The sequence below is a fragment of the Macrotis lagotis genome, chromosome X (assembly GCF_037893015.1).
Source record: "Macrotis lagotis isolate mMagLag1 chromosome X, bilby.v1.9.chrom.fasta, whole genome shotgun sequence".
NCBI classification, from domain to species: domain Eukaryota; kingdom Metazoa; phylum Chordata; class Mammalia; order Peramelemorphia; family Peramelidae; genus Macrotis; species Macrotis lagotis.
The window spans coordinates 302,216,824-302,244,128 of NC_133666.1; the positions used below are offsets into that span (position 1 = coordinate 302,216,824).

The 27,305-nt window shown below is 33.3% G+C and overlaps 1 protein-coding gene across 1 annotated transcript in view; it reads right to left on the reverse strand.

The window, feature by feature from the left end:
* DCC (DCC netrin 1 receptor) overlaps positions 1-27,305 on the reverse strand; it is a 1,459,593-nt gene that overhangs the window by 463,159 nt on the left and 969,129 nt on the right. Inside the window, exon 8 of the mRNA XM_074202006.1 lies at positions 3,776-3,932. Within this exon, the coding sequence (XP_074058107.1) occupies positions 3,776-3,932 (157 nt within the window). The remainder of the gene's footprint in view (positions 1-3,775; positions 3,933-27,305) is intronic.

Below are 27,305 nucleotides of genomic sequence, written 5' to 3' on the forward strand. Positions count from 1 at the left end.
TTTTTAATCTCCACATTTTAGAAATATGGCAATTGAAATTGAAAGCAGCTATTCTAACATCATCCGATTATGTTGTAAATGACCTAAGATCGGGGGCAGCTAGGTAGCAGAGCAGCGCAGTGGATTGAGCACCAACCCTGGAGTCAGAAGGACCTGAGTTCAAATCCGGCCTCAGACACTTAATAATTGCCTATTTGTGTGACCTTGGGCAAGTCACTTAGTAATCCCATTGCCTTGTTAAAAAAAAAAGAAAATAATGACCTAAGACTGATGCCAGGGTAAAATGTAGCTGGCTGTAAAATGTAGCATGAAACAATTCATGTAAAAGACTGATTATGACCCAGAAGAAATTTTAGCTACAACAAAGTTTATTTAATGTATTGCTCTGATTAGCAGAAGTTAAGGGAAAGAGAGACTAAAGAAAGGAAATCACTGATCCCTATGCAACTTAAGCCAACTAAGCAACCTAAGTCACCGTGAGAAGAATAGTAAGGAAAGTATAGGAGTAACATCAAGAACATAAGCCACCAGGGGGGCGGCTAGGTGGCGCATTGGATAAAGCACCGGTCCTGGAGTCAGGAGTACCTGGGTTCAAATCCAGTCTCAGACACTTAATAATTACCTAGCTGTGTGGCCTTGGGCAAGCCACTTAACCCCATTTGCCTTGCAAAAAAAAAAAAAAAACCTTAAAAAAAAAGAACACAAGCCACCAGAAAAGAATGACCAAGAAGTATGAGGGTTAAGTGGGGAATCACACTCCCCAAGAGTGGACTAGGCAATAGGTAGTAAAGAAGGGCAAAGGGGCATGAGAAGTTATTCCAGAGATCACACTCTCTCAGTACAGTCCGGCCTCTCAAAAGAAAGACAAACAATCAAGGTAGGAAAAAAGGTATTGGGAATTAGAGCTTATTTTGGGGATCATGTCTCCCCCCACCCCAGCAGGCTGCCCTCCCAAAGGAAGAAGAGCAGCCCAGGTGAGGTAATTAGGTATTTGTTGATGAGGGCAGTAACTCAAGTAAGTCTTTAGAGATATGTTGATGAAGGGTGGTAGATCAAAGCTAATATTTTTGGACTAAGGCAGGGATCTATTATTTTGTTGATGGGGTTTTTGGGGCCTGGGGGCAGGGATTTACCAGGAGTCTTAGGAGGAAGGGGGCAAGGTACATTATGAAAAGTTCATTGATCTCATCTCTTAGCTTGGGCAATGCCATGGGGTAGGATGGTGTTAGTATTAATGTAGGGTACATGGTCAGTACAGAGGGAATAGAAGATAAAACTTATTTTTCTGTCCAATATTTCCCCTACTTCAGGACTAGAAATCAGTTTTCCAAAGTCTTGGTTTGATATTCTTTCCCTTCCATGAAAATGCCTATTGTTTACTAGTCAAAGTCCAAGCCTTTCTTGTATCTCTAGGTTTCTGTTATTGGGGAGGGGAAAGGGGGTACTTTTCTTCTTATTTTTTTTTTTCAATAGAAGTTAGGCATTAAAAAAGGAAAATGGGTACCTGGATATAGATGCTTTCTTACAGGAGTGTTTCTAAACTAAAACCTAAGCACTTTCAGGTGATAGGGTATGAAATCTGCATTATTATTATTATTATATTCCAGTATTTCATGCTAAAAGTCTGCCCCCCCCAGGAAACAATTCATAATTGTCCTTTTTATGTCTCTGCAGGTTCTTAAAAATCTATAGGAAGGTAAAGTACTCACAAATAGCCAGAGCTCTGCAGAGAAGCTTCAACTTCTCCCCACAGTTGGGCTATTAGCACTTCAATAGAAACAAGAATACCTTTGACATTCCAGCTAATCCATTCCTTTACCTCTCTTTAGGAGTAACTGATGATAGCACTGAATTTCATGTTTGCTTGGCCCCTGTGAACAGTCAAATCCCTTCAGGATACTTTTAATCTCTGTTCACTGGCTGGCTTTCTCTCTCTCTCTCTCTCTCTCTCTCTCTCTCTCTCTCTCTCTTTCTCTCTCTCTCTCTCTCTCCTCCCCACACCCCCATCCCAGTCTTGAAAGAAATAATCCTTTCCTTTTTTGTACTCTGACAAAAATAGGCAAATCTCACATCAGGTCACATAGTTTTTTTAAATTTGTAAACTTTGTTATAAAAGAAAAAAACAAAGACTAGAGTAATTCATATACTCTTAAATTAGATCTCAAACACATTGGGAGTGTTTGAATAAATAAAGATTAGGAATCCAGGAATCTAAGGCCAAAATATTTGTCTTCTTAGATAAAGAAGATACATTTTCTAAAGAATCCATGATTCACTACTCATGATTCTCAGGTGAGACCATGAACTTTTTAACATAAAGATTATCTCTAGCAAATGTTTTCAACGTGTAGAATTTTATGGTCACTGTAAATGAAGGCGCCCCCCCCCCCCCCCCACTCCCAAAGAATGTAAACTCTTTAAAGGCAGGAGATGTTTTTCACCTTTTTCCTTATATCTTCAGTAGCAATCACTGGACATTGTACACCTAAGATATTTTATAAATACTCATTAAATTGAACGGAAAAAGTAGCAGTCAAAAGCAGTAAGATTTCTCAGAAAGAATGGAGACCTATAGGCTGGAGATAAGACTGGAAAAATTCAATAGTTTTACTAACCCCACTTAAATCATGACTTCGAAGTATAATTTCATTATTTAGTTTGAAATAAATTCCTAGAATACTGGACAACCTAGAACCAAAAGTATAAAAACACATTTCAAGTGGAGATATAAATTATTTTGGTATTATCTTTTTCTTTATGTGTTCTCTATTTGCATGAAAATAGAAAGGTGAGATTAGAAAGAATTTTTTTAGGTGAGGAGAAGGGATCCAAACCTGGGATATTATTAATTTAGTAAAAGTCTGCCAATTGGGGCAGGTAGGTGGTGCAGTAGATAGAAAACTGGCCCTGGAGCCAGGAGGACCTCAAGACCCTGCCTGGAGTTCAAATCTGATCTCAGGCACTTAGTGATCACCTAGCTGTGTGACCTTGGGCAAATTACTTAGCCCTATTGCCTTAAATAAAAAAAAATCTACCAATGCACATTAGAACCTTCTCCTCAATTTATTGACTTAGAGAATTGCTTGAAGAACCCCAAAATTAATGTCTTGGCCAGGTTCATACAGTCACAGGATATGGCAGAGATGAGACCTGAACTCAGGTGTACCATAGCTATAGTCCTCTCTCCATTAAACTAGGATTCTTATAATTCCTAAATTTCAAGATTAAAAGTGATGATCATTAGTTTAAGGGCAGTAGTTGTTGCTAGACTGCCTTTTCACAAACTGTAAGAAGTATTTCCTCTATCTAGCTCAGCCTTATGTTAGAAATCAGAAATGAACATCTAATAAAGTAACAGAAGAAGAAATATACATTGCTCCCTCTTCATTTTTGAAGAAAATAGGTCCAAATCTGATATCAGGTATGTGTGTATCAATAATAGAAATTACATATGTGCTTATGCATGCATGTATATATTTATACACTCAATACACATCTATAAATACTATGTTTACTCCCACATATATATATATATATATATATATGCACACATACAAATAATTTACAAAACTTTTATATAAATATTTGTTCGATTCTCACAATAAATCTTCATTTGAGTGTGAATAGAACAGAGACATAATCGTGCAATTATAGTATTTGCTCTGGGTCAAATGGTCAAACCTAGATTATGCAATGTGTAGGTTTTTGTTTTTGCTGCCATCAAAAGAGAAATGTGTAAGGAAGGGTGTTGAGTAGTTTGATTGATGGAACCTACCTGTTGTCACCTTCTCTGGAAAAGAAGACTGAGAAAGTTTGAACATTCCCTCTTGCTTCTGCAGGTGGACGCCAGCTGAGACGAACAAAGCGACTGGAAACCAACACAGGGACCACATCTCGGGGAGCAGAGGGGAGGACACTGGAACTTGGGATAGCTAAAGGGGAAGGAGAGGAGTCAGTCAGAAGGGCTGATGGAATAGAGACATTTTTAAGGGTGGGAACGTTGGCAGCAGGTAGAGCTAATAAGTAAGACAACAAAGGGCCAAAGACAAGATATAAACATGAATAAAAATGGATGCGAGGAAAAACAGTGCTAATAATAATGCAATGTCACAAACATATTCACAGTCTTAGAAACTATCAGTCATTGAGAGCAATAATAATCTCAGATCTCTTAGTTTTTGATCTTTCATAGGGGCCAATAATACCAAACTTGTGTCCATATGGCAAAATGACTGAATAAGATCCAAAAGACAACTGTTACACCAGTTTCAAATCACTGAATGTTTGGTTAACTCACGAGTAACTAGCAGTGAGCATGCCTCTTTTAGTAGGATTATATGATCATAGAGTCACTGATTTAACTATATTTAACTTAGGAATTATTTAGTCCAATTCACTTCTGTTTTATATATTATTTCCAGGAGTTAAAATAAAAATATTTTGAACATATATATATATATATATATATATATGGACTTTATGTAAATTACCTCATTTGATCCTTAGAACCTTTACATCTGAGGTAAAACAATTCCTCAGTGAGTTTAAGAGATATCCACAAGGTTTGTACAGATAAAAAAAAAATGCCTTAAGTGACATTTCATCTGAGGTCTTCTTTATTCAAAGTCTCTCTTTATCCATAGCTTCTTCCAGGTAGCAATTGTATTTTTATATAAATTTGCATTATGCAAATTTGACTCTTGGGCAGGCAGGACTCTCTTTTAGCAGAGTTCTGTCTCTAGCTATCTGCAAAGGACTTTAGAGGTGACTGGGTTAGCAATGGGAGCCCAACACCATTGGTCCTCAGCTCCAGGTATGGGAAAGTCCTGGAGGGTACAGGTCCTTGCTGGGGTCCCATGGTGAGAAACGGAGGTCTAAGGAACAGAAAAGTCTACTTGCACCAAGTAAGAACTATTTATACATTGCTTTAATAATATTTTCTCATTTGTTCTTCAGGACAACCTTATGAGGTAGATTTTATCTTATTGCTATTTTATGGGAAAGCAAACCAAAGTCATAAGAGAATAAATTACAAGTACATGATCACTTAATTTCCCCAAAATATTTTCTTATATAATATAGTAATATAGACTGGAATTTGAGAAGGACTGGCTGTGTTCAATGCTTCTCAAATAGTAACCTCCTTCCCTTTTTTATATCATTGTCCAACTCCACCCTCAGTGAAACAACACAGATGCACACAACTACAAAGTTTTTATTTGCTCGGCATTATTCAAGCTATATTTCTGAAAAGTAATATCTTATACAAGATGAGAAATTTTACAAGATCCCATAGGTCTAGACTAGATGATGAGGACCATTCCACAAGGCTATGACCAATTACAAAGTGTCAAAGAAAAGATCTAGAAGGGGCAGCTAGGTTGCTCAGTGGATAGAGCACCAGTCCTGGAGTCAGGAAGATTTGAGTTCAAATCCAGATCCATAAACTTAATAATTACCTAGGTATGTGACCTTGGGCAAATCACTTAACCCTACTGCCTTTAAAAAAAAAAGATCTAGTAGCAAGCAATTTGCCAGACCTCAGAACTACCAGAGAATACATTTCTTAGCAAAATGAAGCCATTGATATACTACAACAATCCACTCAAGAAAAAGAAAAAAAAAGATTTTAAAGATTATAGTGAGGATCAAATAAAATAATGTTTGTAAATCACTTAGTAAATCTTTGAAAATTATATACATTCAAGGTATTAAGATAATTTTAATTTAAATACAGATAATATATTTTAAAGGTTTAGGAGGGGTTTTCTTATTTAATCATAATAAAGTTTAAAAACAATTAACAATTCTTATCCTTCCCACTATTGACTGGTAAGTTGATTTATATTCATGAAACATTTGATCAGTGAAAAGTAAGTGGTGATCAATAAGAGCCAATATGAATTAATCAAGAGAAAATCATGTCAGACCAAGTATGCAGATTGTTTTTTCCCATAAGTCCACTAGACTAATAGGTCAGGAAAATGACAAAAATGTAGTGGTGCGTGTATATTTCATTGAAACATCTGACAAATTCTCTTGGTTTCTTTGTGGGAAAAATATGGAGATAGCATTTATTACAAATATTGTAGAGTCAAAATATTCTTCAAGAAGGGGGTGGTCTATAGGTGTAATAGCAGGAATTGATTACAGTAATCTCCTGTTTGATAAACCCAAAGAATCCAGCTATTGGGATAAAAACTCTTTTTTTCCATAAAAACTGCTGGGAAAATTAGAAGTTAGTATGGCAGAAACTCGGATTATATCAACACCTCACACCGTATACCAAGATAAGATCAGAATGAATATAGGATCTAGACATAAAAAGCAATATAATAAGCAAGCTAGGAGATCAAGGAATAGTTTACTTGTGGAAAGGAAAGCAGTTTATGACCAAGGAAGAGATGGAGAACACCTTTAAAAATAAACTAGACAATTTTGATTACATTAAATTAAAAAGTTTTTGTACAGACAAAACCACTGTAACCAAGAACAAAAGAAATGTAGTAAATTGGGAAGCAATTTTTACAACTAGTATTTCTGACGACTCATTTCTAAAATATACAGAGTACTGAATCAAACTTTTTTTAAAAAAGACAAGCCATTTCCCAGTTGACAGATGGTCAAAGAATATGCAAAGGCAATTTACAGATGAGGAAACCAAAACAATCCATAGTCATATGAAAAATTGTTTTAAATCACTAATTATTAGAGAAATGAAAATTAAAACATCTCTGAGGTACCACCTTTCAGACTGACCAATATTACCTGAAATGACAATGATCAAAGTTGGAAGGGGATGTGGGAAATCTGGGACACTAATACATTGTTAGTGGAGCTGTGAACTCATCCAACCTTTCTGGAGAGTAATTTAGAATTATGTCCAAAAAGGGAACAAAAATGTGCATACCCTTTGATCCAGCAATATCACTGCTGGGGTTATACCCTGAAGAGATTGTGGAAAAGGGTAAAAATGTCACTTGTACAAAAATACTCATAGCAGCTGTTTGTGCAAAGAATTGGAAATGGGGGGGTATCCATCAATTGGGGAATGGCTTAATAAACTGTGGTATATGTATGTGATGGAACACTGTTGTTCTATTAGAAACCAGAAATGGATGGGAATTCAGGGAAGCCTATAAGGATATGCATGAACTAATGCTGAGTGAGATGAGCAGAACGAGAAGAATGTTATACACCCTAACAGCAACATGGGAATGATGATCTACATTAATAGACTTGCTCCTACCAACAGGGCAACAATCAGGTACAATTTTGGGGTTTCTGCAATGGAGAATGCCATCTGTATCCTGGGAAAGAATTGTGGAGTTTGAACAAAGACCAAAGACTATTACTTTTAATTTAAAAAAAAATATTATCTTATGTAATTCTGCTATATCTCATACTTTGTTTCTTCCTTAAGGATATGATTTCTCTCTCATCACATTCAACTTAGATCATTATATACCATGGAAACAATGTAAAGACTAACAAACTGCCTTCTGTGGAGGGTGGGGGGAGAGAAGCAAGATTGGGGGAAAATTGTAAAATTCAAAATAAATAAAATCTTTTTACAAAAAGAAGGGGGTAGTCTAAATACCTTTGAAGTCACTTCCAACTCTAATATGATAATACCATAAGCCTGGCGAATCTTTACTTCAAAACTTTATCACTCATACATTTTTAGAGACCCTTTTTTAATCTTTTACTTCATTCAATTGCCATAACCTAGCTTCTAAAAATCACAGAAATTTAAACCTGGAAGAAACCTTAGGGATTATCTATTTCAACCTCTTCACTCCATAGATAAAAAAACTGGCACTTTAAGAGGTTAAATTAGGTCTAGAACCAGCATCATGTAAAGTCCAGTTTAGAGTTTTATCACTATGCCACACGACCTTTCTATTGAATTATCTGTAATGAAAATAGCATTTTCAACTACTTGTTTAGACCTACTTGCTTAAAGTTTAAGTTTTAAATACAGAAATGGAATGTCTAAGGATGGGATCATTAGGTTCATGCTATCCATAATTAAATTATAAAAAAAAACCAGCTCCTTTTCCTCCACTGACTTTTAGTACAAAATTAGAAATAGACTTTTGGGGAATAAATTTTAATATAAGTTGAGCTGAAATGTGAAAATTATGACTTTTGAGAGTTTTTTTCTTCAGCACTTTTTCCTCAATTTGTAAACCTCCAGCTGTCTATGTTTGCTTCAGGTCCCAAATATTGCCTATATCTCCACTTGTTCCTACCACAGGCATTACAGATCTTTACATTCCTTCCTATGACAGGAACAACCTCGGGCAAAAACATTCATATCATCTTTACATTTGTGATCAGTTATACTGACATCTTATCTTTGAGTTTATTAGCTTTTCCTTTTCTCTTTCCCATTCAGAGAGTTCTGGGGGTTCAAAAGTATATCAGTCTAGTACTTACAACGATGAGTGTTTAATAATCATAGCTACTAAAATGCTAATATTGCTTTGTGGCAATCAATTCTGCTCTCTGGAGTGATCAAACTGACAAATCCACTCAATGGACTTTATTTAATCTCCAGATTACTTGACCTTTAAGCTAATGACATGCTCCTAGATACATTCCTCACTTGATCTCTATGACACTGTTTTATCCTGATTCTCCCTGTATCTATTTAACTGTTTCTTCTAAGTCTTACTGGGCCATTAGATAGGTCTTAGCTGCTAACCTCCCAAAAAACTACCCTGGGTGTCAATATTTCTTTCTCCATATACTATCCCTTAGCAAAGTCATTGATTCCCATGATTTCAATTAATTTTTTTAAAAATTAATTTTAAATTTAAAATTAATTTTAAAAATTAATTTAAAATTAAAAAATTATACACATACCCCCACATATATACATAGACACATGCATATATATTTGTGTGTGTGTGTGTGTGCATGCACATAGTTCCTAATTTGCCTTCTGAATTCTAACACCAAATGTCAGCTATTTTTTGTATCTCTCCACCCATTAGAATCTTAAACTCATCACAGCTATAAAATAAAACATTTTATTTCCCCTTCTTCCCCCCCAAAACCCCCCAATTTTTCATATTTATATTGAAGTTACTACCATAGTTTCAGTTGCCCAGTCCCAAAATCTTGAAGTCAATTTTGACTGTTCTTTCCTTGGTCATGAACTAGATTACATTTTATGTTGGAAAGAGGGCAGAATTTGAAACAGGGAAAATAATGATGTTAATGATGATGATGATGATGATGATGATGATAAATAACTAGGATTTATGAAGCACTTACATGTTAACTCATTTTATTCTCATAGCAGCCCTGAAAGATAGAAGTCAATATTGTCCTTAACTTAAAGATTAAAAAAAGAGATACAGACAAGGAATATTATTGACCAAGGGTCACACAGCAAGAACATGTCCCAAACTGTATGTGAATTCAGATCTTCCCAACTCCTGGTCCAGTGTATCACTCAGCTACTTCTTGGTTTGAATTCCGGTTTAGCACTTAAAATCTCTTACCCCAAACACATTCACAAGCACTTCCTACTTGATTCTATTTAAAAGCAAATCTGGACTGCGAGTCTCTTAGTTTCTCCCTCAAGAAACTATCTCATGCATAGAATGTTGGTGGCTCAGAACTCTACCAACCAGATATTCCCATCTGCCAGAGCTTGGTCATTAAATCTCCCAAAATATTCTCTAGGGAGAGGAACTAGGACTAAGAGACTATAACTTCTCACAGAAGCTACCTATGTAAGAGTCACTTGTTGCTAGCTGATTAGGACTAACTATGGATTTATTGAAGACAGAATAGATAGCAGGGATAATCACTTCCATTATCATATATAACTCTTAGATTTTAAAATCTGCTTTGTAGATACTCAGTAAGTATACAGGTTCCAGTCTTGCTAATTATAAAGTTATATTTAATTAATTAAAAAATCATATCACATTTAGTCTTATCTACAGATACATACATACTTAAGTTTTCTTCCATTCATTAAAAATGAAATAAAAAATCACTATCTGTACAAAATATACCTACTTCAGATTTCTTTCTCTCCCCTTTCCTTTTTTTTGTATTTTAGCATCTTTATTTTATTTTATTTTTCATCCATATGCACATGCATATTTTTAAGTTAAAAAAATTTCCTTCTACCCTCCCTTTCCAGCCCCCTCCCAAAACAATGAGTCAGTTTAGCATTGCGCATATATATTTTGATAAACATATTTATAGATTAGTCATTTTCCTGAATATGGAATTAGGATTAAGGGAAGGAGATACATAAGAAATAATTTTTATAAAGAGTTCATCAGATTCTGAAGGGTTGTGTTTTTTGTTGTGTTTTGTTTTTCTTCCTTGTGATGGGGATAACATTGTCCATAGCCAATCTAATATAGGTGTCCTAACTCTCTGAACTGCTGAGAGTAGCTGCATCTATCAAGGTTAATCATCTTACAGTGTTGTTGCTAATGTGTACATTGTTCTCTTGGTTCTACTTCCTTCACTAAGCATCAGATCCCATAAGTCATTCCATGCTTCTCTAGAGTTTGACCATTTATGGTTTCCTATAGAACAATAATATTCCATAGTATTTGTGTACCATAATTTGTTTAGCCATTCCCCAATTGATGGGCATGTCCTCAATTTCCAGTTCTTTGCCACTACAAAAGGAGCTGCTATGAATATGGGGGACTTTTCCCACTTTTTATGATTTCTTCTAGATATAGACCTAGAATTGGAATTACTGGGTCAAAGGGAATGAACATTTTTATTGCTCTTTGGGCTCCCCTTTTCTTTCTATATCTTTTTGAAGTGTCCATGTGAAGGAGCCATATTAGAAATCTATGAAAAATTCATTTTTGTCTAAATTATTTGTTAGTTCATTCATTTATTGTTCATCTAGAAAGTTAATTTTTGGATGTTTTATGTGTTCACACCAATCACTAATGGGAGTAATTTCAGCACACCTTTGAAGAATATTTTTCACTAGGGAATCTTTTAGAAGCATTTCAAATTACTTAATAACATGGAAGATCAACATTGAAGTGAAGTGTTATAATTCACTATCTCTTTTTGGTTGGCTATTTATAAAATCGATTAGAAGTAGGTTATGATATCATACTTCATCCACAAATGCCCCTATGTACCAAAAGGCAAAATCAATTCTTAAGATTTTGTGTTTAAGAGTTCTAAATATTAAATTATACTATTTCTGAACCATCAAGTAACTATATCTAAAGATACATAAATATCTATATTTATATGTACATGTATTTGAGTATATATACATACATATGTTTGTGTAAATGTATGATAGTTTATTTAAAATATGCATAATCCAAAATAAATTAAGTTAAAGGAATAGTTTTTTGATTAAAATACCTGACAGATTTAGTTAGCAAAGGACATTTACAAAACACTGTAACAACTATCAACTTGGGGAAATCTATTAAGGGCTATTAAGACTTTTAAAAATAATATGAAATGGGTCAATGGTATTCATTTGAGTTTACCATCAAGAGTCCCCATCCCTAGTGGAATGTGAGCTTACTAAGGGGCAGAGACTATTTTTTATCAATGTTCTTGTATTCACAATTCCTAGGACAGGATATTTTCAAATTGTTAGAACTTAATATAGGTGTGTTGGGTTGAATTTAAATCTTTAGTTGACCTCCCTTAAGTAAAAATATTTGACTTCTTAGTTCACTGAGAACATCCACTGAATTAGTGATTATTCCTGTGGATAAGGAAACTATACTTGTTTTATTGCTCTGTTTTTGGTACCTACTCTATGTTTATGAACTCATCTGGATTCAGGTGTCACCACTGAAACTCAATATAGAACTAAACAGAGATGATTCATGTTTTTTTTGGGGGGGGAAAGCACTTTTTCATAAAAGTAAAGGGACTGATTTTTTAAGACCTTTTTCATACTGTATATGGGGATTAATTTTGTGCTTATTAACCATCCATGCTTCCCCCCACCAACAACTTGTCTAAGAAGAAGTTCTCAGTAAGGAAACAATCACTATCTTTTTGCTTTGCCCCTGGAGGCCTAATCTCCAGTCTGGGTTTAATCTCATAGGCCCATTACAGTTGCCATGGTTACAATTTCTTTATCTGTTGTCATGGAAAAGAAGAGACTATCTCTTACCTCTGTAATATATATTTCCTTAACCATAATGTTCATTATAGCAAAGTCCAGGAAAAAGAAGTTGGTATTTGATTTCCCACTCAAAGAAAAATCACCTTTAAAATCTTAAAAATAAGATTTAATACCTTAAAAATTCAGAAAATTCTTTAAGGATAATTAGAAGATGGTATTTGGTTATATTTTTTAATAAAGATTATGAAAGATCTTTTCCCCAAGGTTTTTTTTAAACCATGCTGTGTTTATGGGTATTAATTTACTCTAAGCTCATTAACAGTGCATGACCTGTGCTACCTAAGCAGAAAATGAAGGATGATATGATAAGTTCATAAAAATGCAAAAATATTTAATTTGCATTAAACATTAGATCAACTACTGTGCTGATTTCCCTGTCCCACTTCAAAATTTCATTCCCTAGGCTGCTAACTAAAACAATATGCACACTACTATGAAAGAAACTGACTGTTTTCATTAGCTATGTCTCCTTATTCGTTTAGAGATAAGAGAAGAAGATGAAAAGATATCATTAGTGAGAATGACTGCAACATTTTAATTTTCCAAGAGTATAGTACCTGCAAAGATGTTTCTTTCCCTCTTTCCTTCAACATCAAACTAAAGCAGTTTATTGTCCATAAGTAAGCTGTTAGAGTAGACTTCATTGCAAATAAAATCCAACACTGTTTATAGCTACTAAAATTCACCGGAGAGGCTTAGGGGACATAATATAGCTGTCAAAGGCATATTATTTTGGAAATAGTTGATTTTAAATGGTTGAAAATTGCCTGGATTAATATTTCCCTGAAATCACATACCACTTAATAGTTAAGAAATCTTTACTGTGTATTGAGTCTTCTCAAAATTGTAAAATATTTGAGTTATTTTAAATCTTTGATATTTAATTACTTTCCACTTTTAATTTTAAAAAAATGATGGGATTTAATGTAGGCTATGCTGTCTATCTCCAAATTTTGTTTCAAGTTTTGTAAAAAAAAATAGGCATATAGTATTTTAATTTAATTCATCAGAAAATATTTTATGATCTCATATTGCATGTCCAAACCTTTGCTAAGCAATGTTCAGGTTGGATGCCATTCTTTCCAACTAAGAATTATATGATATATAACTATAAATATGAAGATGCACATATGTGTTTGTTATATATAGTTATTTATATAGTTGGAAGGAATACACACACATGCATATAAGCCACATACATATGTGTGTGTCTCAGAACATTTTCTAGAGCATTGTGACTTGCCAAGATTAATTTTAGAGGTGGAGTGTATCATATAATTGCTTACTAGTCAAGAAGACCAGGTTCCAAGTCTTTCCTTTTGCATATGGACACATGCACATCCAAACACACCTTGTATGTGTATATACATTATATACATTATAGACCTATATAAAATTATATGTGGAATATATGTTTATGTATATGCATGAAGCTACAGGTACTTGAATGTATATAATATAGTCAAGATATAGGTATGTGCTAATGTGTACATGATTCAAAATGGATATGTATGTAAATGTGTGAAAATATAACTCAACTAAGATGTTGAGGAGCATATAAGCAACAATGAGTGATGACAATCAATCTATGAATAGATTGACTTCCAAAAGTTTGTTTTATAACTCATTGATAATGAATTGGAATGTACTTTCCCTTAATAATAAATGTTTTCAAAGATGGTTAGAATTCCAGAGTAGCATGGTATATAAGTCCTTTTCTAACCGATATTGTAACTGAGTCATATCACTAAGAGTTCTGAATTTTAAAAACAATTAAGTATGTTATGAATGCAAGTCCCTTGCCATGATAACAACATTTTATCTTTTGTACTGGGCACCTTCTTTACTTTCTGGACCATTCCTTCTAATTATAGTGTCATAAAGAGAACAACTAGGAAATGAGTAGAGATTGCTAATGTGGGAAGAAGAATGTAGGTAGATGAAGGACTCTAGTAGCTTCTAGATACTTCTTTATAGTGATAGGAGATGAGAGGACTGCTAGTTTTAGAGCTGTTTTAATTTGTATTTCTCTAAATAATGATATTTAGAATAATTTCTCATATGACTATAGATAGCTTTAATATCCTCACCTGAGAATTGCCTTTCCATATCATTTGAGCATTTATCAATTGGGGAATGACATTTTCCCCTGTATAAATTTGACTCAGTTCTCTATATATATTTTAGAAATGAGTCCTTTGTCAGAAATACTAGTTATAAAAATTGTTTCCCAATTTAATAACATTCCTTTTAATCTTGGCTGCATTGGTTTTGTTTGTAAAAATGAGTTCTTATCCTAGAAGCTGGAATCTTTGAGTTTATCAAATCGCAGATTACTGCTGTTTCTTTTGCACTTGTTCTATTCTACTGATTCAACATTCTATTTCTTAGCCAGTACCAAACAATACAGCAGCTATTTTTAAAAGTGCAAAATTGGTTTAGACTATAAGAACTATAGTAATTGAAACCACAATAAGATCAATAAGGACTGAGTTATTAGGAAAGATTTTATGGAGAACATGGGAACCATAAGACCATAGATTTTACATGTCGAAGAAATGATTTAGTATTAACTCTACTTACATTTTTTCAGGGGAAGAAAAAAGTCAGAGAGGTTGGGTAACTGTCATAAAGTCACTTAATTAGTAAGTATCAGAAGATCATAAAATAATAATAATAATAATGTAGGAAAGATGCAGGGAATCAGTTTTCTTTCTGTTTAATTGTATCCTTCAAATCCCAAAGAGACCATCAAAGTATATGACTTATTATTTACATATAGCACATTCTAGGATAAAATACTTACTTCTGATACTTTCCATAAAACTTCATTTTGCTGTCACTTTAATGAACATACTATATTGAACATATATTTTATATATATATGTATACATATAAAATATATATACATATATATATATATATATATATATATAAACCACAAAATGATGGGTTCATACTTTGCAACACTTGTTTATTTCCCCAAGTTATGAAATTCTCTACATTTAACATAAATTCCCTATAATTCATTCTATATTATTCTGTCAGGCTGATTCGTATAGAGAAACTCAGGCATGGAGCATTTCTGTAAAACCTTTTTTCATGGTGGGATGTTCTCATGACAATAATTTATAAAAGAGCACAAAAATGGTATTTAAGTCAGTGAGGACAATTGTAAATATTCACTAATTCTTCCTAGAAAATGAAGCCTCAGGAACTGAATAGTTTTATTAGAATGTTAAGCTGAATTGGAAGTTGTTATTTTTTTGACAAAGGAAAGCAAAGGAATAGAAAGCTTATGTAATTTTATTTCACTATCTTAGGCCTTATTATGCTTTGGGTCTCTTTTTTCCCTTATAGTCATAAGTACTTAGTGAAAAATCATTGAGAATTATTTTAATGGATTCATATTTAATTGGAACAATTTCCATAAGAATGCCAATTCCAAAATTTCCATGGGGAAGAAAAATTCCTGTAAATCATTTCCTCTGGATATGCAGCCAGTCTGATTTAAAGAGAATTTTTTTTACTTCCCACTTCTCAAAGGCAAATACCACAGAAAATATATCACCAAAGCAAGCTCTTCTTGTCTTATTTTTCAAGTACTTTTTCCTCCTATCATGACTAAATTGTTCTCCTTCGATTTCCTTTCTCTTTCCTCAAATTTAATAAAAAAGTAATTAACAAATGATTCATGGGATTAATAAGGGCAAAAAGAAGTATATGTTAAATACAATCCTTAACTTCAGAGAGCCTACAATCTAACTAGAAAGGAAAAATTACAAGTGAACATCACCCAATAGCAGATCATCTAATATCTTTATTAGAGAATAAAAAGATGGAAGAAGTGTATACTGAATCACGTGTAAGAAGACTTAAAACAGGTGGAATGGTGAAAAGTGAGTCTCCTAAATGGGAAAATAGCTGTGCTTGAGAACAGTAAGGAAGCAGTCAATTTATAAAAGAATATAGGGTTTGGGGAGCAAGAACAATGGAATCTGTATTGCTATTATAGAGTCAAATTAGGGGGGAAAGGGTTAAAAACCTGGCAAAGAGGTTTAGTCTTGGTATAAAAAAGCAAAATTATACATTTTCTGGTACTAAATTATGAATTCCTTGAAGACAGACAGAGTAATGCATTTATTAGATATTCTCCAGGTAACCAGGTCTGTTCTTTACATGTAGGCTTCTTTACTACCATTTCATTTTGAATCTGTAGTATTCTATAACATGTAGTCCCATAAACAGGAGAATATTGCTTTTTTTCATAGAGAAATTGTTGGTCATTTAAAGCATGATTCCCTTTTCCCAAAGGCAATTCAGTCTGCTCTCTTCTTCCTGTTTGATTCTAAGCTTCTCTCCCTGTCTACTTGCATTGTCATTTCAAGATATTCATGCTGAGAGGTACCATGGTATAATGGATAGTGTTAGAATTGGAATCAGGTAGACCAAGACACGTATCCTTCCTGAAATGTTATTAGATAGACCCTGGACAATTCAATTAATCCCTCTGAAGCTTAGTTTACTCATCTGTAAAACAGGGATGATAATATCTCCTTTCACACAGGGTTGTTCTGACAGTCAAATGAGATAATGTATGTAAAATACTTTGTAAGCCTAAAGGTACTATATAAATGTCAGCTATCATTATTACTGTCAGACCAGCTCTAGGGGTTGTTCATGTAACTGCATATTAGGATAGTAGGCATTCCTCGTCCATTTGTTTTTCCCTTTGTTGACAGTTTGAATTGGACTGTATAAAGCCATTATGGAACCCATTAAGAAGTCTCTATAATGTTCTAGGACTTGATGCAATGACCAAATCTCATTAAAAAAGAATAAAAAAAATAGGATCATATACCTGGAGGATCTCACCATTTATCGAGAATGTCACTTCCATTTGCATTCTGAAGTTAGGATTCCTCTATGATGCCTAGTAAACTAGCAAATCCCTTGTTTATAGGCCTTACTTTTTTTTAATTAAAGGTTTGATGCTACATCTTACACAGATAGTTCATGATTTTACACACTTATGAAAAATCCTTTTTGGAGAAGAACCTAAAAGGTAGTGTTATTCTCTATTGAATCAAATTACTATTTTGCAGTCAATGAAGAACAGTGGCATTATAAAGTTGTAACTGGTTACAGGATATAATTTGCAAAATCTTTTTTTTCTTGTTTTCTTCCCCAAATTTTTGTGAAAGTTGCTCTCCAAGTCCATAGTCGTCATTCAATAACATTTGTGACTTGCATGAATTCAGAGTCACTGAAAGATTGTGAGATGAAGGAGCCAAGATGGCAGAGTACAGGCTGGGAGTCAGCTGCAATCTACCAATATTTGTCTCTGAACAACTTAAAATAATGTCCCAAATCAAACTTTTGAGCAGCAAACTCAATAAAAAGGTGCTAGAAAGACATTTTTCCCAGTTAAAGCAACTCAGGAGGTTGGCAGGCAATGTCTGTATCACCAGAGTAGGCCTGGAGCATGGCAGGAGCGCCAGGGGGATCTTCAAAGTGACCATGATTGCAGCATCAGCAGTAGTAGTAGTAGTAGTCCAAAGATATTATGGGGACCAGACAACTAATTAGGAAATGATCATAGGGGACCCTGTTGCTCCAGTGGATACAACTGGCAGTGACTGGCAATTCAATTGCCTTTAAGTAGTTCTGGGTCTCATTTCTAAGGATGAAAGGAAAGCTTGTTATTAGTCATAAAGGATCAAGGATCCTGGTCATACTTCCATTTTGAAGAGGAGCACTAGCAATTGAGTCTGCAAGGGAGAAGGTGACCTTCTTCTGTAAAGAACAGAGAACAGACTTCCAGAAATAATTATGAAAGCAGTGACATGAAAAAGTCTGAAGCTTGACACAGTGCCTCACCACACCTAAGGGAGCAGAGACCTACTTTAACATAAAACTCAAAGTGAAGAAATAGTTGGGAAAATGAGAAAGCTACCAAAAAAAGGAAGAACTTGATTGTAAAAGGCTGCTATTGTGACAGAGAAGTTCAAGACATAAATTTTTAAGAAGAAAACAATGTAAAAATTGCTATAAGCAAGGCCACAAAGAAAAACTGCTAATTGGATCCACAGTCAGAAAGAATTCCTAGAAGAGTTAAAGTGATTAATTGAAAAAAGAAAAGAGAGTGATGCAAGAAAATTATGAAAAGAGGTGCAAATTATGATAAAAGAGGTACAAAATGCATAAGAATATATAATTTTTAAAAAAAGCATGGGTCAGTTGGAAAGAAGGTACAAAAAATCACTTAAGAAAATAATTGTTTAATAACTAGAATTAAGGAAGAGAAAGCCATTTAATCCAAGGGCATCAAGAAAAGATAAAACAAATTTTTAAAAAATGAAGAAAAAAGAAAATCCAAAATCTCTCATCAAGCAAACAAAACATCTGAGTAGGAAGATAGATCAAGAAAAGACAATTCAAGATCATTGGACTATCTGAAGTCCATGATAAACAAAAAAGATCCTAGACATCATATTTCAAGAAATTATAAGGGAAAACTGCCCTGATAAATAAAATTCAGAGGATAAAATAAAAATTGAAAGAATTCACCAATCACCTTCTAAAAGAGAACTCAAAATTAAAACCCCAAGAATATAACAGCCAAACTCCAGAGAGCTCAGATCAAGGAGAAAATTAGGCAAACATCTAGAAAGAAATGATACAAATATCTTGGAGCCACAGGAAGGAACACAAAAGATTTAGCAGCATCCACATTAAGGAAACAGAGTGTTTGAAATATAATATTCTAGAAAACAAAGTAGTTAGGATCACAACCAAGAATAACCTATCCAGCAAAACTGAATCTAAGTCTTCAGGGGGGAAAAAATGGATATTTAATGAAATGGTGGTTATCAAAGGATTTCTGATGAAATGCTGAATTAACAAAAAATTGACATTCAAACAAAACATCTAAGAAAAGCATAAAAGATAAACACGATAGAGTAATCATAAGGACTTAATGGAGTTAAACTGATTACCTTCCTACATAGGAAGATAATGCATGCAACTTTAAAAACCTTAATCATTACCAGGGCAGTTTACAGGCATCTGCAAAGACAGAGGGCATCAATGTGTCAATTTTACTTTGGGATGATCTCTAAAAATATATAAAGGAGGGAGAAAGTGGGATACAATAAAAGAAACAGGCAGGGAAAGATCATACAGGTAAAAATTTTCTCACATAAAAGACATATGCAATACAAAGAAGAACTTTAACAGTAGAGGGGGAAACAAGGGTGAGATGAGGGTATTTGACTTTTCTTGAACCTTACTCTCATCAGAATTGGTTCAAAGAAAGAATAACACATATACAAACAGACATACATTCATATGTGCATATATATATATATTTGTTTACGTATAAAAATACACACACACACATACACACACACACACACACACACACACACACACACACACACACACACACGCGCGCGCGCGCGCGCACTCAGGTAGGTTTAGAAATCTATCTTAACCAACAGGGAAGAAGAGGATGAGAGATATGAAGGTGTGATAAATGAGAAAGGAGACTGGGCGAGCAAGACAGACTTTTGAGGAGGAATAGGATAAAAAGAGAGAGAGGGATAAACAGAGGAAAATAAAATTATAATGATAAGTGATCATAACTGTGAATGTAAATGCAATCCATAGAATGTATACAGTTAGTAGATTAGATGAAAAACCAGAATCCAATAATATTTTGCGTACAAGATCCATGGAGAGCTGAAATGAAGGTCTAGAGCAGTCTTTTATGTTCCATCTGAAGTGAAGAGAGTGGAGTGGCAATCAGGATCTCAGGAAAACAAAGGCAAAATTTGACTTTTAAAAGAGCTAATCAGGGAAGCTTAGACTTTCCCAAAAGGTACCATAGACAATGAAGTAATATGAAAAAAAAATTATAACAAATTTCTCTGATAAAGGCCTCATTTATGAAATGTATAGACAAGTGAGTCAAATTTATAAAAAATAGAAGTCATTCCTGAATTGTTAAATGGTGATGAACATACTATTTATAGCTATTCAAAGATTTATAGTGATGTGAAAAAATGCTCTAAATCTCTGTTGATTAGAAAAAAACAAATTAAAATAAGTCTGAGGTACTACCTTACACCTATTAGAAATGAGAAATGCTTGAGGGGATGAGGAAAATAGGTATGTAAATGAACTGATGTTAGATTAGTGAACTGGTCCTAACATAAGAATCTAGAATTATGCCCAAAAGGTTAAAAAACTGGTAGATTTTTAAATCTAATAATACCACTTTTAGATCTGCACCCCAAAGAGTTCAAAGAAAAAGGAAAAGGGCTTATATGTACAAAAATATTTATAGCAACTTTTTGTGGTGGCAAAGAATTTGAAATTGAGGAGATGTTCATCATATCTGGACATTATATCCTATGATAGTGATGGAGTACTATTGTGCTATACAATATAGGGAAACAACAAAACATGGAAAGACAGACAAAATAATGAAGAGTAAAATGAACAGATCCAAGACAACATTGTATTCAGTAAGAACAATACTGTTTTAAGAAGGACTTTAAACAATTGAGTTATTTTGACTATTATAAATAGCCAAATTAATTAGAAATAAAATAAGAAAGACACCATATGAACCTAGAGAAAGAATGTACAAATAGATGTGTAGAATAATTTTACACACATACCATATATGTACATGTTTACATGTGTACATAACATATAAATGTAAATATATACACATAATTGTACATTCCTCTTTGTGTCTAATGGCAGCTATTTCTAGGGCAGAGGAAGCAAAAAAAAGAAATTTTCATGATAGTTTTGCTATATATCTAAAAGGAACAGTAAATGGTGCACAGTGCATTTGTAGATTCATATGCAACATATTTTTATTGTATTATGTTATGGAAATTTTTGTTTTATTTCATAAATTAAAAATAAATAAAAAAAGAATGAGGTGGGTGGTTTGAGGGAAAAACAAACATGAGAAGACCTCTATGAACTTTTGCAAAGTGAAGTGAGACGAACTAGATCATTGTTCTCAGTATAAGCAATGTAGGAATAGTGACCAAATTTGAAAAATTTAACTCCTCTGTTCAATAAAATGAACCAAGAAAAATGCAAAGGACTCATGATGAAAATCACTTTTTTACCTCCAGAAAGAGAATTGATAAAATTTTGAGTGTAAAATAATATAAATTTCTTTTCTTTTTTCTTTTTTTCTTGATATGGCTAACAGATTAAAACATGTCTTGTGTTATTTCATACATAACAATTGATAACATATTGTTGCTTTCTTTATAGGTAAGAGGCACAGGAGAGAGAGAAAGTTAATGTGGAATTCAAAATTTAAACAAGAAAAGAATGGTAAAATTAATTAAACAATAGGTATTTTAAAAAAGAACTTTCACAGAAGATGAATGTGATGTAGGAAGATATATCTGGTAAACAGTGAGACAGATGAATGAGAAGTAAGGAATTCTGGAGGCAGGGAGGTCAATTGTTATAATAATCTAGGTGGGAAGTAATAAGATTAGAGGTCTGAATGTCAGAGTTAGAGCAAGGCATTTGGGTGTCTTATTTAAGATTTGAAAATTGTATACCCTAGTTGTTATTATCCATGAGAGTTTTTTACTGCAACAACCTGAGCTTTATTTACAACATAAATTCCTATATGCCACAGAAAGTATCTAGTCACATTTTAAAAATATTTCTCATTGTGTCATAGTACCCCTTGTGAAGAAAACCTTGTCTTTGATGAGTCCTGCTTGGGAGAGAATTCTCCATTATAAACACTTATTCTTTCCTTTTTCAAATTTTCTTGCATGACTATGTCAGGTCCCATGAAAACATACCCTATTTTTTTTTTGGGGGGGGGAGGAAGGGTTTATCCTAGGCCTGCAAATTTATTCCAGTACATTTCAAATATTATACAAAGAAACTATTTCCTTGCCTATCTGAAATGAAATGCTTGGTTTTTGTTCCCTTCTCCAGATGACTGTCCCATTATCAGGGCTTTGAGCTCAGTCTATCTTGAACATAGACATTTTTTTCTCTTCAACATTGATCTCTGACATCTTTCCCCTCTTTTTTCCATAAACTATCTGACATTTTCCCTTTATACTTATTCTCTTCCTGTTTTTGTTTTCTCACTTTCCCTCTGGTGTATTTTCATCCACATCATTGTGTCTCCCTTTTTCCATTTCCTGGAACCCTAAAGCTGCCACCTCAATCATTCCCCTGTCACTGAGAGCTTCCTTTGGGGCTAAAGGTTGACATGCTGTGACATCTCCCATCCCTCATTTTCCTTTGTCACCCCTTTTCTCTTCTCTGCCATATGGTACTCCCCTCCTGCCATATGTGCTCCCCTCACACATATTCTGATCTTGCTCTCTGTAGTAGAAGAAGAATATCTAAAAGAGTACAAAACCTATTGCTGTCAATCAGATTGGCATGCTTTAAGAAGTGGTTCTTATTCCAAACCATCTCCACTGGAGATCTGATACTATTAAAATAAAATGGCTGGCAAACTGCTGGCAAGGAAAAAGAATTGATATAATCCAACTGACATCCTTCAGTCTGAAATGCTAATACCCAGACTCCTATGCAGGAGGCAATCATATCCCTTGCATTAGGATGAGGATGGAAAGAAAATATATACTTACATAAGAAGGGCCAGATCCTATAGGAAGCCGACCACTTCCAGAAGTTACTTTTTTACTGTCTCAGGCCATTAGAGTCACATATTAGTAAAGTAAAGGAATAATTTATTAAAAAGTACTCAAGTCCCTTGATATTTATAATGGGTTTTATCTTTTTTATATTTGCATATTTTCAATTTTTTTTCTTTCTTCTTTAAAAGCTGAGAAATGTTCAATGCCATGTTAGGCTATCATCAATTACACAATATTTCTCTGAAAAGCAAAGATTTTTTTCTCCCAACATAAAAAGTTCATTGAGCAGAGTTGTGCTATTAGCAGTCTGAGCTTGAGACAGACAAGCTGATAACTGGGATGTCAGGAGGTTCTAGAAGCCAAGACTGCATTGGCAGAACAGGGCAAGCAAAGTTTATTAAGCATCTGTCCACAGTGTACTTGGCTCAAGCCCATTGCTATTCATCCCTGGATTTCACAGCCACCAAAAACATAAAAGGGATATAAAAATAAAAAGGATATAAAAGGAAGAATAAAAAAAGGGGAAAAGTCATTGCACGCATCAATTAACTTTGGATAAGCAGAGCTAGGTGACTGGTATAGAACTACTATAAAATACCGAAAGGAACCAAATACAGATGAGATCAATTTTCCTTTGTCGAAATGAAGCATTTTTTGGTTACTTTTGTTTATTTTTCTTGTTATATTTGATCTTTATGACCATCCAGATGAAAAGACTCCAGTCTGGTCAAAAGGACCCCATCCTGAGTCTAGCTCATGGTTAGGTAATGTGATATGGTGAGCTCAAGGCACTTCAGAGCACAAGTCAACAATAACCAACCCAAGCTTTCCTTTATTTAAAAAAAAAAGTGTCATAGTAAGAAAATGACAGTAAAGCTGCAAACCATAAAAGAGGATCATTGGTCTAAATGTAGAACTTTTACTTAAAATCCATTAAATAAGGAAATGAAAGAAATGACTACCAGAAATGATTAATTAAGGTCATAAAAACATACCTATATAATCATAAATTGTGGCTATGAACCAACTACTAGCCCCCTTCCCTGTCTCTTTAAACGGAAAGATGATAATTCAAGAAATTTGTAAGATTAGAAGTCTTAAAAAACTCTTTGAAAGTAATATCTCTAATTATTACTATTTTTTAGAAAATACTATTTTCCCATTCTGCATGAATTGGGGATGATTAAATTTAGAACAATTTTGCAAACTACTTGGGTTAGAGATATGCATAAGAAGTTCAACTACCAAAACTGAGGTACTGATTTTGATCTTTCTTTCCTGTTTACCCACAATGGGAAAGACAAAGTAACCATATATCCTCAACAAGACAGTTATTAGTAACAAAGAATCTGGACCAAATACTGGCAGCTCCAGATTTACACAATCCTCCCTCCACCTTTGTTTTTTTGTTTTTTTTTCCCATTTAGGTCATATTTGCATGTTCAATGCTCATTCTGAAAGGCTATAATCCATAAATATATTAACTTTACCCTGCACAACTGAATTTTCGAGAAGGATACATCTTAGTAATTAAGTGAGCTAAGATCCATTTTTTAGTTTTAAATAGCAATGACATTTTAATATAATCAGAAAACATGTGAAATATCGCTCAAGTTATTTGTTAATATAAAAAGAAAAATAGTTCAGAATATCATTGGGAAACCTTCATGGACTTCAGAAAGGAGAGGGAAAGGGAGGAAGAATGACTAGGATTTTAAAAAATGAAATTATATTTGATAAGTCTCATTTTCCTTTCTTCTCTATCAAGTTATTAACTAAGTATCACTTATTCATTCATCTAATAATTAGTGATTGAATACCTATTAAGTGTGTAACATTCTACTGGATGTATTGAATGATTAAAAGAAAGATAAATGGTCAAAGGACAATAGTTTTCTTAAGAATTGCGTACTAATAACTATATGAAATATCACTCCAAATGAAAATTAAAAAAGAAAAACAACTTGTAGAAGGAGTTATGGCTAGACAGGTACACTAATGTGTACTGTGGATTGGTTCAGCTATTCTGCAAAGCATTTTTGGATTATGTTAAAAAAGCAAACTAATTAAATCATTTTAGAGAGCAATCTGGATCACTATTAAGTTTATTCCCCAAAATGATTAGAGAAAAAAGGAAATAAATATTCTATGATATTTGTAGAAGTTTTCTGATTACAAAGAACCAGAAATTGTGGGGATTGATCATCAAATGAGGAATGGCTAAACAAGTGATGATATATGTTCAGGATAGAATATTTGTGTACTCTAAGAAGTAATAAGCTAATTGATTTAAAAAAAACATACAAAGAATTGTATGAAATAATTATGAATGAAATGAACAGAACCAAGAGAATACTTTATTGTTTTAAAATAACTTTGAACAACAAAAAATATTTTAAGTATTAAAAATACTCAATTCAACTGTAAAGGAAAATGCTACTGATGAATATATTATGGTTTCACAAGCACATACATATATACACACATACATATAGACAAACATATGTATGTCTAATGGTAACCATTTCTAGCATTGGTAGGAGAAAGAAGGAGAAATATATAAAATTGACAGCAGAAAATAAAAGAAAATTTAGAAGAAAGCATAGCAAGCTTTAAAAACTATATGTATATTTATATAATTTTTTCAAAAAACCAAATTGTAAAATGTAAATTCATGGTTTAATTGAGAATCATCTTTTTATACTGTGCTATGTAAATAGAAATATTCTTTTTATTGTTTTTATATCTTATTTAAATTCAAAATGACTATTAAAAGTAAAAAAAGGAAAGTAATGAAAATGTCTATATTCTTTCAATCAGATATGCTTTGTCTGGGTTAAGCAAGAAAGTCAAAGATAGAAAGGTCCAATATTCAGCAAGGTATTTATGGTAAGACATTTTGCAGTAAGAAGTAAAGAAATGGCAATAAAATTGATCATCACTAATTGGAGAAGGGTTAAACCAAGTATGGAATATTAATATGACAAAATATTGTTTTACAAAAAAAACCCTAAAATATTGTTTTACTGTAAGAAATAATGTATAAAATATAGGAATAAATGGAAAGATTCACATTAACTGATGCAAAGGGCAGTAAATAAAACCAGAAAAACATTACACATAAGAAAATGGAAAGAATAAAGGTATCCAAATTATTTGGTTTATAATTATTTATGACATCAAGCTTGACAATATAGACTCTAAGAATGTATTTACCTCTTTGAAGAGTTGAGGGAGGTAAAAAAAAATAAAATCCTGTCAGAATTAATATATTATTACTTTTGCTAAACTTATATTTTCCTAATCTTTCTTTTTTTATTCTTTTGTTATAAGGAGTGGCTGATTGGATGGGAATGAGAGAAGGATATTAAGGAAAATGAAGATGATGTAAAAAACAGAAAAAAATGAAAAGTTATTAAGATAACATCCCTCAATTATTTTTTTATGTTGTAGCTAGTTCTGAAGATCTCTTTCTCTCTCTCACACCACATACACACACTCTCACACACACACACACACACACACACACACACACACACACACACACACACCAATAACTAAAATATCAGTTGAATTATGAAAACTTTGAATTAAGGGGAGAGGAGAGTCATAATAGTCAGGGAATAGTCAGTTAAGGACTCATGGAGAAATTGGGACAGGATTTGCATGGGCAAGAATGGAAATCTGTAAAGGTAAATGTGGTCTCTAAAAGTTTATCTGTAGTCAGGAACTTGAGGATGGTAGAAAGATTAGAAGGAGGCACTATCCTGACAGTTGTACATTTGCAAAATCTAACATTAATCTCTATTTATAATAGTCTAAAAGTCTGAGCAGAGTGTTAAGCTTTAACACATAAAGTGTATAGCTGTTGTAAGACTTCTGGATCACCCTGTATTATCTTATTTAGTTTTTGAAGAAGGTAATGGAGAGCTAGCTCCTTTCTAACATAGACTGCTCTTTGGTAAATGTGTCTTTGAGTCCACACTCAACCAATAGGTATAAGTGATATAATTTGGATTGAAATCTTGCTGCATCCCAACTCAGAACTCTATTTACTAAACCAAGGTACCTCTTTTAAAACGAAACACAATGAAAATTTTTTTTAATGTTTTGCAAACTTGGATGCTGCTAGAAATACTAATATACTGTTTACAGTTGGAAAATGCTGCTTTTCATCCTTTTAACTAGATTCTAAAATAAATGTGCTGCAGTTAATCTATGCTTACATAATTAAGAGCTAACTGTATGTGAAATATTTCTCTCCCCTCCCCTTTTAGACCATAAACTCCTTGATGTCAAGAACAGTACCAATTTTCTCTAACTAATCCTGAGGACTTGCCTCAGAATGATGATACTAAATTTTATATATATATATATATATATATATATATATATATATGAAATATATGAATCTTAGGGACCATCGATTATCAACAATTAATTCATCTTATCATTTGATCAGT